This window comes from Mobula hypostoma, chromosome 6 (genome assembly GCF_963921235.1).
Source record: "Mobula hypostoma chromosome 6, sMobHyp1.1, whole genome shotgun sequence".
NCBI classification, from domain to species: Eukaryota; Metazoa; Chordata; class Chondrichthyes; order Myliobatiformes; family Myliobatidae; genus Mobula; species Mobula hypostoma.
In genome coordinates, this window is record NC_086102.1 from 167484919 (window position 1) to 167498211 (window position 13293).

The window sequence follows — 13293 nt, forward strand, 5'->3', positions numbered from 1 at the left end:
TGAAGTCATCTTTTATTCTCTTACATTCCAGGGAATAAAGACCTAACCAGGCCAACCTCTCCTTGTGACTCAGGCTTCTTGTCCTTTCAACATCCTCGTAAATCTTCTCTGCGTTCTTTTCTTTTTTAACCACTTCTTTCCCCTAACAGGGTGACCGAAATTGTATGTAGTGCTCCAAGTGTGTCCTCACCAGTGTGCTGTACAACTGCAACATAATGTCCCAAGCCCTGTACTCAACACCCTGACTGACGAAAGCCAGTGTGCTAAACGGCTTTTTATCCACTCTGTCTGTCTGTGATGCTACTTTCAATGAACTATGCACCTGTACTCCTATGTGTTTCTGTCTCACTACACTCTCCAGTGCCGTACCATTCATAGAACAATTCTATACAGGTTTGACTTTCCAAAATGCATCACCTCATACTTATCTGTATTAAAATCAATTGTCACTCCTCAGCCCACGACTCGAGCTAATCAAGATCTCCCTGTAACATATAACAACCTTCTTGGCCGTGCTAAAATCCAAGTAGACAAAATTCACTGCCTTACCCTCAGCTACTTTTTTGGTTACTTCTTCAAATCAACATTAAAAGATGCATAAAGCATGACTTTCGATGCGCAAAGTGATCATTCTATCTGTCCAAGTGCTATCCCTCAGAATTCCCTCTAGTAACTTCCTCTGTACTGATGTCAGGCTGACCAGTCTGTAGTTCCCTGGCTTGTCCTTGTTACCCTCCTAAACAAAACAGCATTAGCCACCTTTTAGTCTTTTGAGAACTTCACCACCAGTGGGGAACAATGAAGTAAATATCTCTCCAAGGGCTTCCATAAATTCCTCTCGGGATTTAACCACTTCAATATGCTATAAGGCTGCAAAAACCTCCTGAACACAAGAGATTCCGCTGATGCTGAAAATCCAGAGAAACTCACCAGTCCTGATGAAGGGTTTTGGCCCGAAACCTTGACTGTTTATTCCCAACAATAGATTTTGCCTGGCCTGCTGAGTTCCTCCAGCGTTTTGCATGTGTTACTCTGCAAAAACCTTTGCCCTGTTAGTATGAATGTTCTTCAGAACATCTCCACTTGTTTCCCTTTTTCTTGAGCCACATAATTTTATCCTCAGTCAGAAGAAATGTTCATTAAAAATCCCACCCACATTCTGTGGCTCAAGGCATAAGCCGCTCTGTTGATCTCTAAGGGAAGACTCTCTCACTAAATGCTCTTTTAATATAGCTATAGAAACTCTTCGGATTTTCCTTAACCGTACATTGCAGATCTATCTCATACCTTACTTTGCCCTTCTGATTTTCCCTTTAAACATATTGTTAGTCTTTATATAGTATCAAGGGATTCACTTAACCCAACCTTCTCAACCAATGTTCATTTTCTTTTTTTCCTGACCAGATCCTCAATATTTTCTACCAGGGTTCCTTAAACGTGTTAGATTTACCCTCACCCTAATAGGAATATGTTGACCCTGGACATGATATCTTAAAAGCCTCCTGCTTGCCATCCATTCCTTTCCACTCAAGCAGGCTTATCCAATCAACCTCTGCAAGATCTTGTCTAATTTCCACTGCTCCAGTTTAGGATCCTTATCTGTGGACCTGTCCTAATCTTTTCCATCACTGTCTTAGAAGTAATAAAATCATGGTCACTGGAGCCAAAGTGGTCCCTGACTGGCATTCAGTTTCTTACCCTACCTTGTTCCCAAAGAGAAGGTGCAATAATAAATCCTCCTTAGTAAGGCCCTTTAGGTATTGATTTCAGGAAACGATCCTGGACACACTTCACAAATTCCATCCTGACTGGACCTCTAAGCTCAGAGTAGCCCAGTCAGAGTTCAAAGTAAATTTATTATCAAAGTACATGTATGTCACCACATACCACCTGGAGATTCATTTCTTGTGGGCATAGTCAATAAATCCAATAACCATAATAGAATCAATGAAAGACCGCACCAACTGGGCAGACAACCAGAGTGCAAAAGACAATAAACTGCAATTACAAAAAGAAAGATTAAAAAAAGGAAATAATGATAAATAAACAAGCAAAAAATATCAAGAAGCTAAGGTTAAAAGTCCTTGAAAATGAGTCCATGTGTTGTGGGAACATTTCACTGATGGGACATGTGTGGTTCAGTGAGGGTATCCCCCTTGATTCAACAGCCTGATGGTTGAGGAATAATAACTGTTCCTGAACCTGGTGGTGTGAGTCCTGGGCTCCTGTATTTTCTTCCAGATGTCAGCAGCAAAAAGAGAGCATGATCTGGGCGGTGAGGGTCCTTGATGGTGGACACTGCTTTCCTGTGACAACGCTCCGTGTAGATGTGCTCAATGGAGGGGAGGGCTTTAACTGTGATGGACTAATTAGTGCGAGCTTTTAATTTAAAACACCGTGGAAATTAAAAGCTCCCACTAATACAACCCTATTATTCTTACTGCTATGAGCAATTTCTCTACACACCTGCTCCTCAAATCCTTGTCGCACAATATCCTTGTCACACCTGTAGCACCTGTATTCTGAAATATTGACCTGCCAGTCCTGCACTTCTCTCAGACACATTTCTCATGTAGCTATTACATCCTCGACTCCAGAACCAATCTACGCTCTGAGTTCGCCTGCCTTACCTGTTAACCCTCATGCATTAAAATAAAAGAAATTTCACTGAATATTCATTTCTCTCCCTTTGCTGTGCCCTGGCTATCCTCATTACTAAATTTGTTCTTGCAGTCTACTGGGTTAACCCAAGATTTGCTACCGCTTAGAAATCCCACCTCCTGCCAACCCTGTGTAGTAATAGCAAATTTCCCTGCAAGGACATTGGTCCCTCTCTGGTTCAAATGCAACCTATCCCTCTGTACAGGTCACCCCTGCCTCAAAAGAGATTCTAATGATCCATGGAACCTGAATCTCTGCCACCTGCAACAGGTCCTCAGCCTCACATTCATCAGGCCTGTGTTTCATTTTCTGACATTGCTAGCGCGTGGCACTGGAAGTAATCTGGAGACCACTACCCTTGAGGCCTTGCTCATTAACATTTTACCTCATTTGGAGCTCGCTACATGGAGCTTAGAGAAATAGAGGGCTATGTGGTAGGGTAATTCTGCCCAGATTCTAAAGTAGGTTACATGGTCGGCACAACATTGTGGGCTGAAGGGCCTGTAATGTGCTGTAGATTTCTATGTTTCTTTATTTCTGTGTTTCTATCGAGCCTATTGCTGTTCCTGACTGAATTGAACTTTAGTAGGGTATTGGTTATGGTCTTTCTTTGAAGATCCTATGATAGCTATTAGATTTAAGACAACCTATAAGGTATTTGTGCAGTTACTTTAGTGATAATTGCTCTTAAGTTCCTTCCCCTTTTTTTTTGCTTGATTTTTGTACTATTATTGTGAAGGTCGCTAATGAAGGTAGTGGAAGTGGATACTATAGGGTCTTTTAAGAGACTCTTGGAGCTTAGGAAAATAGAGGGCTATGTGGTAGGGTAATTCTAGGCAGTTTCTAGATTAGATTACATGCTTGGCACAACATTGTGGGCCGAAGGGCCTTTAATGTGCTGTAGATTTCTATGTTCTATATAATAATATCTTATACTCATTCTGCAGGACCTTGTCTCCTGTTCTACCTATGTCATTTGGACTAATGAGTACAACAAACTCTGCTATTTATCCTCCCCCTCAACAACCACTCAGAAACATCGTTGATCCTGGCATCCACAAAGCAACACACTATTTTGGTGTCTCCTCTTCTAATACTTCTAAAATGTCTGTGGTCATCGCCCTTTAAAGGCCTTTTTTGAAGAACAAGCTTTCAGAAGAGCATGTGGGCAGTGTTTGCAGGACAGTGTAGCCACAGTTTGATGGAAATAGCGTAGGAGCGGGTGGTGACAGGGCATGGGGAGTGCACCGAACAGGCTAGATCAAGCGTAGGTAATCTGTTAAATTCTCTTAATTTTGTGTTTTACATTGCATCATTTTAATTTGTAATAATTGTCATCTCTTTATATTAGCTACATAGATCATCTGAATGTCAGTAAAATTTAGCTTGCTTCCTCAAGGTGAAAAACCAGGAGATGAGCAGATATAACAACATACATTCCTAGAGCAGATTTACACCTACAAACATCTGAGCCCTTAAATCTTTAGAGATGCAATACAGATGCTGACCACTGATAGAAGTGTTTAAAAATAAATGACTAAAATCAAGCGTGATGAGTTAAAGAATCCTACACAATTTCAAAAGAGAAATAACGAGAAGGAAAGGATTCATGCTGGAATGTGGGAGGGATAATTGCACAAGAATCTGGAGTTGAAGGGATAAAGGACAAAGACTGATGGAGCTCACCCAAAGAAAAGTTGAATAACATTAGAGATTTGTAGAGTATGAAGACTTTGATATAGCATGGGTGTTGATTGATGTACTCTTGTCAAGAGTTGGCCACATAGATAGGTGAGAACCATTTTACAACTGTGCACAGAGCCTAGGAGCTGTCGAAGGAGAAATCTGGTGGTTTTAGGAGGTGTACTTATAATTTGCATTATTTTTCCCTTATTTTTTCCACATTTCCTTCCAAAATATTATGATACAAGCGCAGATCAAACGGAGGACTTCAGAAATAGAATATATGCCACTAGCAATTATTCTTTCCAGATGCATGGATATCTCTATTTCCCCGAAGAAAATATGTCGTGCTGCCACATTAAAGAAATTTATCTGTGGTCTACTAATTGGGTGAGCAAATAAAACAGTTCATGGCTGACAAAAAGTATAACCTTCAAATTTTTCATATGTTGCCTTTGTGCTCATAACAGTCAGTAGTAAAAAATTGCTTCATTTATGATCTTTGGCTTTTTTTAAAGCAACAGCAAGGTCTTGGAGTAGGTCTCCCTGGGAGCAGATCTTGACTTCAGTGCCTTGTAAATTAAATGATGGTGAATCAACAGACTACTTTGCATCTTCCCATATTTTTGTTTCTGCTGATCTCAACCAACCACAGATAAAGTCACAAATCTAAGAGCAGTTCTAATTGTTAGCCTTCTCTGCAAGCAACAATCTCTACCCCCCCCCCCCAGTTGTGTGTTTTGTTGTGCATCCTTTAATTGGCTGCAGTGTTTCAAATATTACAGAACCATTCAACTAACATTTTACCAAATCTGCTCATCTCTCAAAAACTAGAGTCACTTCAGTCCTCTTTTTTAAAAATGTCTCTTGATCTTCACAAGATCTTTTTTGAACAGAGTCTACTCTCTGAAGATATAACTCTCTAGTTTATGTCCATATTCCCAGAGGTGGATTGCATTCTCTTTCAGGGCAAGGACAGTATTAACAATGAATGTCAAAGAAACTGTGATGCTAAATATTCTTGATACTGTCAACCAAATAGACCAAACTGGTGTGTTGGTGTATAAGACAGGTGGCAAGCATGTGGCTCGGTTTATTTCATTTGATAATGAAGCCACTGTGACGAGGCCATTACTTTTTTAAAGAGTAGTAGGTTTCTCAAAGATTACTGGGGTAATTAAAGTCCCATAAACAACCAGGCAACTGCTATGGAGATGTAGGAGACTGCAGATGCTGTAATCTGGAGCAATACACAAAACGCTGGAGGAACTCAGCAGGTCAGTCAGCATCTATTGAGAGAAATGGACAGAGGAAGGATCTTGATCCACAACATCAGCTACCCATTTTCCTTCACAGATGCTCCCCAACCTGCAGAGTTCCTTCAGCAGTTTGTGTGTTGTTCAAGGAGCTGCTATGATTTGTATATCCTGGGATTACTTGGAATCCCTGATATTGGAAATGAATTCATTGAGTGACTTGCTTTGTACTAATCACTGCTCAAAAGAACAAGTTGTAGGTTGGTGAGGTGGCCTAATAACTTTACTCTGAATACAATTGATTTTTAAATGTTATCTCTGAAGTATTCATCGTAAAACATGTGACATCATCTACCTTAAATTGTCCAAGTAACAAAACTTTAAAACATTGTTGGACAAAATTTGACTCCTGCTCATGTTAAAGGAGAGGAAGCAAACCTAAAGTCAAGTTGGACACTCAGTGTCATTTTCCCAGCAGCCTTGCGTTGGTCACAGTGGAAGACTGCCTAAACCCAGCAATAACCTCATCGGTCTGTGCTAGCCTGCATTTAGTTTCACAGAAACATGCAACAGTTTTAATGGTGTATAACACTATATATGTTCTACTGATACTGCACTCAGTAAAGCCAGCGATGAAGAAGAAAATGATCAAAATGGTGCATAAGAATTTTTTATAATTCCCAATGCACTTTACCACATTTTGTTTCAGCAAGGAAGTTCCTGGGTCCATTAGTCAAACTGGAACCTGTTCAGACTGTTCAGGGTGTGCAATTTCTTAGTGCCAGATTGTTGAGCTTCTACCCTTAAAACAAAGTTGCACACAACACCAGTGGCGGGGGAATACGAGCCATTCATTTCAACTGAATCAATCTTAATGTCCCTGTTGTGGCCTAATGCCTAAGGCGTGGAAATTTTGAGGGATCAATTACAATGTGATATTCACTGAATGACATTGCAGTTTGGTATTTAATTTCTAAGACCAGACCTTCTTTTTAGACTCACTTTGTTTTCTACTGATGTTGAAGATTTGCAATGAGACCTTTCATATTTTTTCCTTTGTAACATCTCCTTTGTACACAATGAATATCATTATGTGCCATGTCATGACAACTATATTACAGAGTTTTTTTCATTTTTCAAATCTATCATAGCTGAAGTTAATTAGAGCAAAATAAACTCCAGATACTGGAAGTGCAAAACAAATCTCCAAGTTCTGGAATATACAGGGGATCAAGCAGTGTCCATCGAGATAAAAAAACATTGGGCTAACATTTTAGATCAATGATTCTTCATCAGGATCAAAGTGGGGATAAGGGAGTTTCAAGTTGCAGAAAGGGGGATATGAAGAAAAGGGAGAGGATTTCTAAGATAGAGTGCAGGCTGCTGTTATCAAGATAACTCTGACTTCAAATGCAGGCCATTAGAGAGATGAGAAAAGCAGAAACAGAAACTGAACCTGTAATAGCCAGCAACATTTATAGAGAGAAGTAAAACATTTGAATCCAATACTGAGATCTGCAAAATAACCATGCAGAAGATGAGGTGCTGTTCCCTGGGAATCTTTGGAATGTTTCAACACGACAAGGACAGGAGTCAAAGTGGAAACTGGACAGGGAAGTAACCATGGCTTCTGACTACCATAGTTGACAAGAATCTCAACCATGTGTCTTCTTTTTCCTGCTCTTTGGCTTATAACATTGTTAATAATTCATTTCCTTTTCACTTTGCACAGGGGTCTCCAGGACCTCAAGGTCTTCCAGGAGGTCGTGGTTTACCTGGTGAGGGTTGGCCAGGAATGAAGGTATATGTAATTCTATACATTAAATATACACATAGAATCTCTCTTTAACTACAAAAGATTCACCTAAAGCTACCCGAAGGTAATGTTAGAACATGTAGAAAAGAAATTCCCCACCAGCAGGATGCACCCAGCATGTTACATTTTTATCAAGGCCAATGTTTCTTTCGATGTTGAACAAGGTTATGCATATGTTAAAACTAATATGTGTGTCTGCTACAGGCTATACAATATGTAGCTGAGGTAGCAAGAATTTTTAAAAGTATGCATAGGCCAGCTTATTATTCAATCTCCCTAGGAACATTTGAGGTGGATGCTAGGTGGGTAAGTACAGGAGTGAGTTCTCAACCACTAGATTATGAAAGCTCAATATGGGATGCCATGATAACATGCTAGTTAGTGCGCGCTGTTACAGTTCCTGAGTTTGGAGTTCAGTTCTGGGGTCGTACTGTAAAATATCTCTGTACATCACCCTCCTCATGGGCTTTCCCCAGGTGCTCTGGTTTCTTCCCTTAGTCCAAAGGCATAACAGGTAGGTTAATTGGTCATTGTAAATTGCCCCACAATTAGATTGTGAAGACACGTAGTCCTCTTTTATTGTTATTTACTAATGCATGCGTTAAGAAATGATACAATATTTCCTCCGATGTGATATCACAAAACACAGGACAGACGAAGACTGAAAAACTGACAAAACCACATAATTATAACATATAGTTACAACAGTACAACAATACCATAACTTGATGAAGAAGTCCACGAGCACAGTAAAAGTTCAAAGTTTCTCAATTGTCCCACATCTCATGCAGACGGGAGAAGGAAGAAAAACTCTCCCTGCCATGCCGACCACAGTTCGACTCTGAGTCATCCGAAAACTTCGAGCTCTGATCAGCTCTCCAACACCGAGTACTGAGCGCCATCTCTGTCCGAACGATTCGACCTCAACCTCGGTCGCTAAAAGCAGGCAAAGCTGGGGATTTTGAGGCCTACCCTCCGAAAGATTCCGGACCACACAGTAATGACAGCAGCGAACGAGCGTTTCAGAAATTTCTCCAGATGTTCCTCTGTGCTTTCACGTCCCTCTCCATCAAATCAGAATTGTCCACGGCCCCTATCATTTTTCACCTGGGGGCTGCACACGCGCAGGTGCGCTGCTCTCTCTCTCCTCCCGCCTTAGGTTAAGGTTAATCGGGTTCGTCGGGGGTTGCTGCTGTAGTGTGGCTCAAAAGGCCGGAGGGGCCTAGTCAGTGTTGTACCACTAAAATAAAAAATATTTATGGCTGAAACATTATCTAACGTACCCAAGGAGGAATTGTTAAAATAAATTGCTAGTTGTTACTTTGTTGCACCCTTAGTTCCCAACCTTGTTGAGTGAAGGGCTGGCTTGTTCATACTTAGTAAAATATGACCTCTCCTGAAATGAGCTTCTTTTGACATAAGGATACAAGAGACATAGATAAGGAAGAAGGTTAAAAATGGTAGGGATATCAAAAACAAGAGAACACAGGTTTAGGATGAGAGGAACCAGCCTCACAGAGGATCTAAGGCAAGGCACACATGCCCAAAATGGCATGCATAAAATATTTTGTTGGCATGTGTCATGTAGTGCCGCACTCAATTCTTTAAACAGCTCACATACTGAAGAGAACAGTAACGATTATCTTAATGCTGAATGAAACAGCAAATGATTCTATTACAACTCGAGAACAGTGACGTGTTTTCATGGGAAATATCTCACACTGGCTTGGCACCAGCTAAATAACTGCAAGAGCACATAGCATTGAATGATACGTTTTAAAACCCTCACAGATCTGGTGTACAGATCAGTATTTGTACAGTAAACAGTTACAATAACAATACTATTTAGAACTGATGTTATTATTCAATTGTCTTTTAAAGAACTTAATATTAATAGTTTTTGAACAGATTTTCCAAAATGTTTAATTTATTTCCATCTGTCTCTGTTATACTTTTATTATCATAAAACATTGAATGCACGTAAATAAACAACAGGATTCACCATTTTCTCTTAAAAGAAGTCCATAATTATTGTTACTAATTTATTAGAGAAATAATCACTAATCAATGATAATCTCTGCTCAAAATTACCATAGCACACAAGAGAATTTTTAAGGGGATTATTGGCAATATGGATGCACACTCTCCAAAAACGTTTGCCAGCCCTGATCTGAGGGGAATATTTTTATACAGAGAGTGTGGTTGATACCTTGAACAAGCTGGAAAGAGAGTGGTCAAATCAGATAATATTACTACATTTATGAGGCATTTAGACACACTTAAACAAGCAAGCATAAAAGGGTGTGGTTCTAATGCAGGCAAATAGGATTAGTGTAGATGGAGAAAAAAAATCACCATATTCTGCTATACATCTCTGTGACTGTAGGACCTACAGACTATTCCTTTTAATGAGATGTGGGTGTCTTAGAGTCTCAGAGACTGCTGGCAGCTCCCATGTGAGGGCAGTTTGTGTGAAGACTGTACTTTACCTGTTGTATAAAGTTTAGTTACTAAGTTATCTCAACATCATTTCATCCTTGTGGACATCATGTCAGTTTTGGTTCCCCACATGTTCCCACCAAACTGCATTCCCCTTCCTCTACCCATCCCTGCCCACCAAGTCCCCATAAGGCAAGGAATTACTGTATTACACAATTAGATTTGGAAGATATAAAATACTTACCCTATAGTGTAAAATAATTTAGATTTTTTAAAATCCAAATTCAGTGGCCACTTTATTAGGTACTGTACCTTCTGTACTTAATAAGGTGAACATCGTGATCTTCGGCTGCTCTAGACCATCCACTTCAAGGTTCAACATGTTGTGCATTCAGAAATGCTCTTCTGAACACCACTGTTGTAACGCCTGGTTATTTGAGTTAACTGTCACCTTCCTGTCAGCTTGAATCAGTCTGGCCATTCTCCTCTAACCTCCCTCATTAACAAGGCATTTTTGCCCATGGAACTACCACTCACTGGATTTTTTTTTTGTTTTTCACACCATTCTCTATAATCTCTAGAGACTGTTCTGCTTGAAAACCCCAGGAGATCAGCAGCTTCTGAGATCTTCAAACCAGCCCATCTGATACCAAAAATCATTCCACGGTCAAAGTCACTTAGATTACGTTTCTTTCCTATTCTGATATTTGGTCTGAACCATTGAACTGAACCTCTTAACTACGCTTGCATGCTTTTATTCATTGAGTTGCTGCCATATGATTGGCTGATTAGATTTTGCATTACTGTAACATGCAGGTGTACAGGTGTACCTAATAAAGTGGCCCTTGTGTGTATATCCACTTGGTTTATTTTGACTGTGTTTTCCAGTCTAATCTGATCTTTTTTTTACACAAATATTATCTTTTGTTTTCATTTGTTCACTTCAATAACCTATTGTTAGGCTAATTGCACTCCCCCAGAGTACTGCTTCATTAATATTTGCTACACCAGGCAGCTAATAGAACTATATTCCATGCATCAATTTGCAAACATGGTTCACCTAATTTGCACAGGGAACAAAATGGAACGTTTCAGTAACTGCCTGAGGGAGTGCAATGCCCCAACTTGTGTCAAAGAATTTGATGATTGTTGAGGCTTGAGTTTTCACTTATGAAAGAGCGAATGGTGGACGGCAGTCAGAGATCATCTGTTTATTACCTTTGGTCCATAAGGATGTTGGCCCATTGAGATGCCACAGGTGAGCTTGAAAAACAAGGTAAAGGCGAATTTTTACAGGAGCAAGTCCAGACCATAGGAGGCTACAGTAAGTAATTTTATGCCCTGAAGTAATGGGAACTGGACCAGAGTGCAGTTGGAGACGATTCCAGGCTCGATGATGGTCAAGTCAGAACAGAATGGAATCTCTGTATTGATATGAAAACCACAATCAATTTCCAAATTTGATTAAAGCAGTCATATTGTAAGGTCACTTTGATTAGTGCTTCTCCTTTAATTGATGAGTGCTGCCTGGGATGTTTATTCTGAATAAACTTCACTTTGTATTTCAGCTTTGTGACACTCTCTGTTATTGGGCACTAACTGTTAAGGCTCTTTGGGCACACAAATTGGAAGCGTAGATCTCTTTACGCAGCAGAGCTTACTTTCTGCAATCTTCCATTACCTTGTCCACTGCTTACAGCATGTGATCAAAAGTTGTCCACTGATAGGAAAATAACATTCCATTTTACACATCTGATCAGCACTGATATTAGAATAGCTGCACCAGATTTTCTCTGAAGAATTTGTGACAGCATGTCAGCCTTCTGTCTGCAGTCCTGAACAAAACTGTTCAGGACTGTACAGTCCTGTACAAAGCTGTACAGTTTGCACTTGTGGAATCTTGCAAGCCTCGGGCATTGCACAGCTGCACAGCTTTTAAGTTTCTAAGGTCACCTCAAGATAGAATTCCACATCAGATCAAGTTTCTTTGAGTTTAATCTACTGTTGCTATCTGACTTATTTTTCTTTATAATTTACTGCACTCTTAGGCATCAATTGGTGATGCCAAAGTTCTCTCAAACAACTCAATGAAGGATTATTTTCCTTTCATTTAAAGATTAGGGACAACAATGGAATGTAGTATGATTGCTGTAACTTTTGTGTGACAGGGCGATCGTGGTTATGAAGGACCAAAGGGATCTCGTGGAGCTCCAGGCGCAGGTATTAAGGGTGAAAAGGTGAGGAGCACATATGTCCAATTTATGATACAGTCTTAATTACAACAGCGGCTGTAGATTGTGTGATTTGAAGTGAACATTTTAAGAACAAATAAGCTAAGTTTGTACAGTAGTAGATTTCTTTATAGTATATTTCTATTTGAAATAATGGAAACTGAATTTACCTTTTCACAAACTAGAGCTATAATATCCTGTATCCAGTATTTGAAACTGGCCTGTGCAATATGATTGTACATTTGGAAGGTGCACTGGATTCTAACCATTTTGGTGAGAATCCAGCATCATAAGTGGCAAGCAGAATTTCTGAAATGCTGATTGGAGTAACATTAGAGATGATTATAGGAAATCAAGAATATTAAAATTAAATATTTACATAAAGGAGACTAAAACCACACAGGCCACCAACACAATCTGAGTGTTTACCCTGATTATTCTGGCTCAGTTACATATCATAGATACCAGCTAAAGTCAACTAAATCTTGATAGTTTAAATTGCTAACTATGATCCTTAGCTGAGTGTTGTTGTCGAGAGGACCATTCAGACTTTAAATCCACTCCTGTCAGGGACTGGGGGAAAATCTAAGTGGTGCGTCCACTCAGCGCTAATAATCCAAAGTACGAAATTCTGAAGTTCCCTGCCGGAAGTAGTGATTTCTGTAAGCCTGAATTTAGAGAGTGTGGGAGAAATAGTCCAGGTGAGCCCCAAGGAAGAGAGTAACTGGGGCATTTGGAATGTGGATCCCAGCCCACTTTAATGGCTGGCTCTTATTTCCATCATTTTTCCTGTTCACCATTAAGCAAGACGTACCATCTGGTCAGCAGGTGGAAGGAGGAAACGAGGTCACAGCTGGAGAAACGTGGGAATCATTGTCTGCATTCAGAGGAGGAATGCGGCGGGTAGTCTGAAATCGACGCAGAAATAGGGGGAGCATATTGGTGAAGGGAGACCCAAGACATCCTCTTCAGTCCCCGAGGAGCACTACACTGCAACTTGCCTCACAAGGAAATCTAAATTTATGTTTTACAACTCACCAGCCCATCTGTTTTGCCAGTCTAGCTGTTCTGATCTGCCTTAATATTTCAGGACTAGCCCTGAACTGCTAATCAAGACCCAGTCTGCCTATTTAAAGGTGGAGGCAACTTCCTTCCTGCAGGTTTCCTGCTCATATGGTCAAAAGTGCAGGCTGCCACTGGGACCCTA

General features: G+C 40.1%; 1 protein-coding gene across 1 annotated transcript in view; it reads left to right on the forward strand.

Moving 5' to 3' along the window:
- col28a2a (collagen, type XXVIII, alpha 2a) overlaps nucleotides 1-13293 on the forward strand; it is a 103429-nt gene that overhangs the window by 38174 nt on the left and 51962 nt on the right. The window contains exons 13-14 of the mRNA XM_063052594.1: nucleotides 7333-7401; nucleotides 12024-12092. Of these exons, the coding sequence (XP_062908664.1) occupies nucleotides 7333-7401; nucleotides 12024-12092 (138 nt within the window). The remainder of the gene's footprint in view (nucleotides 1-7332; nucleotides 7402-12023; nucleotides 12093-13293) is intronic.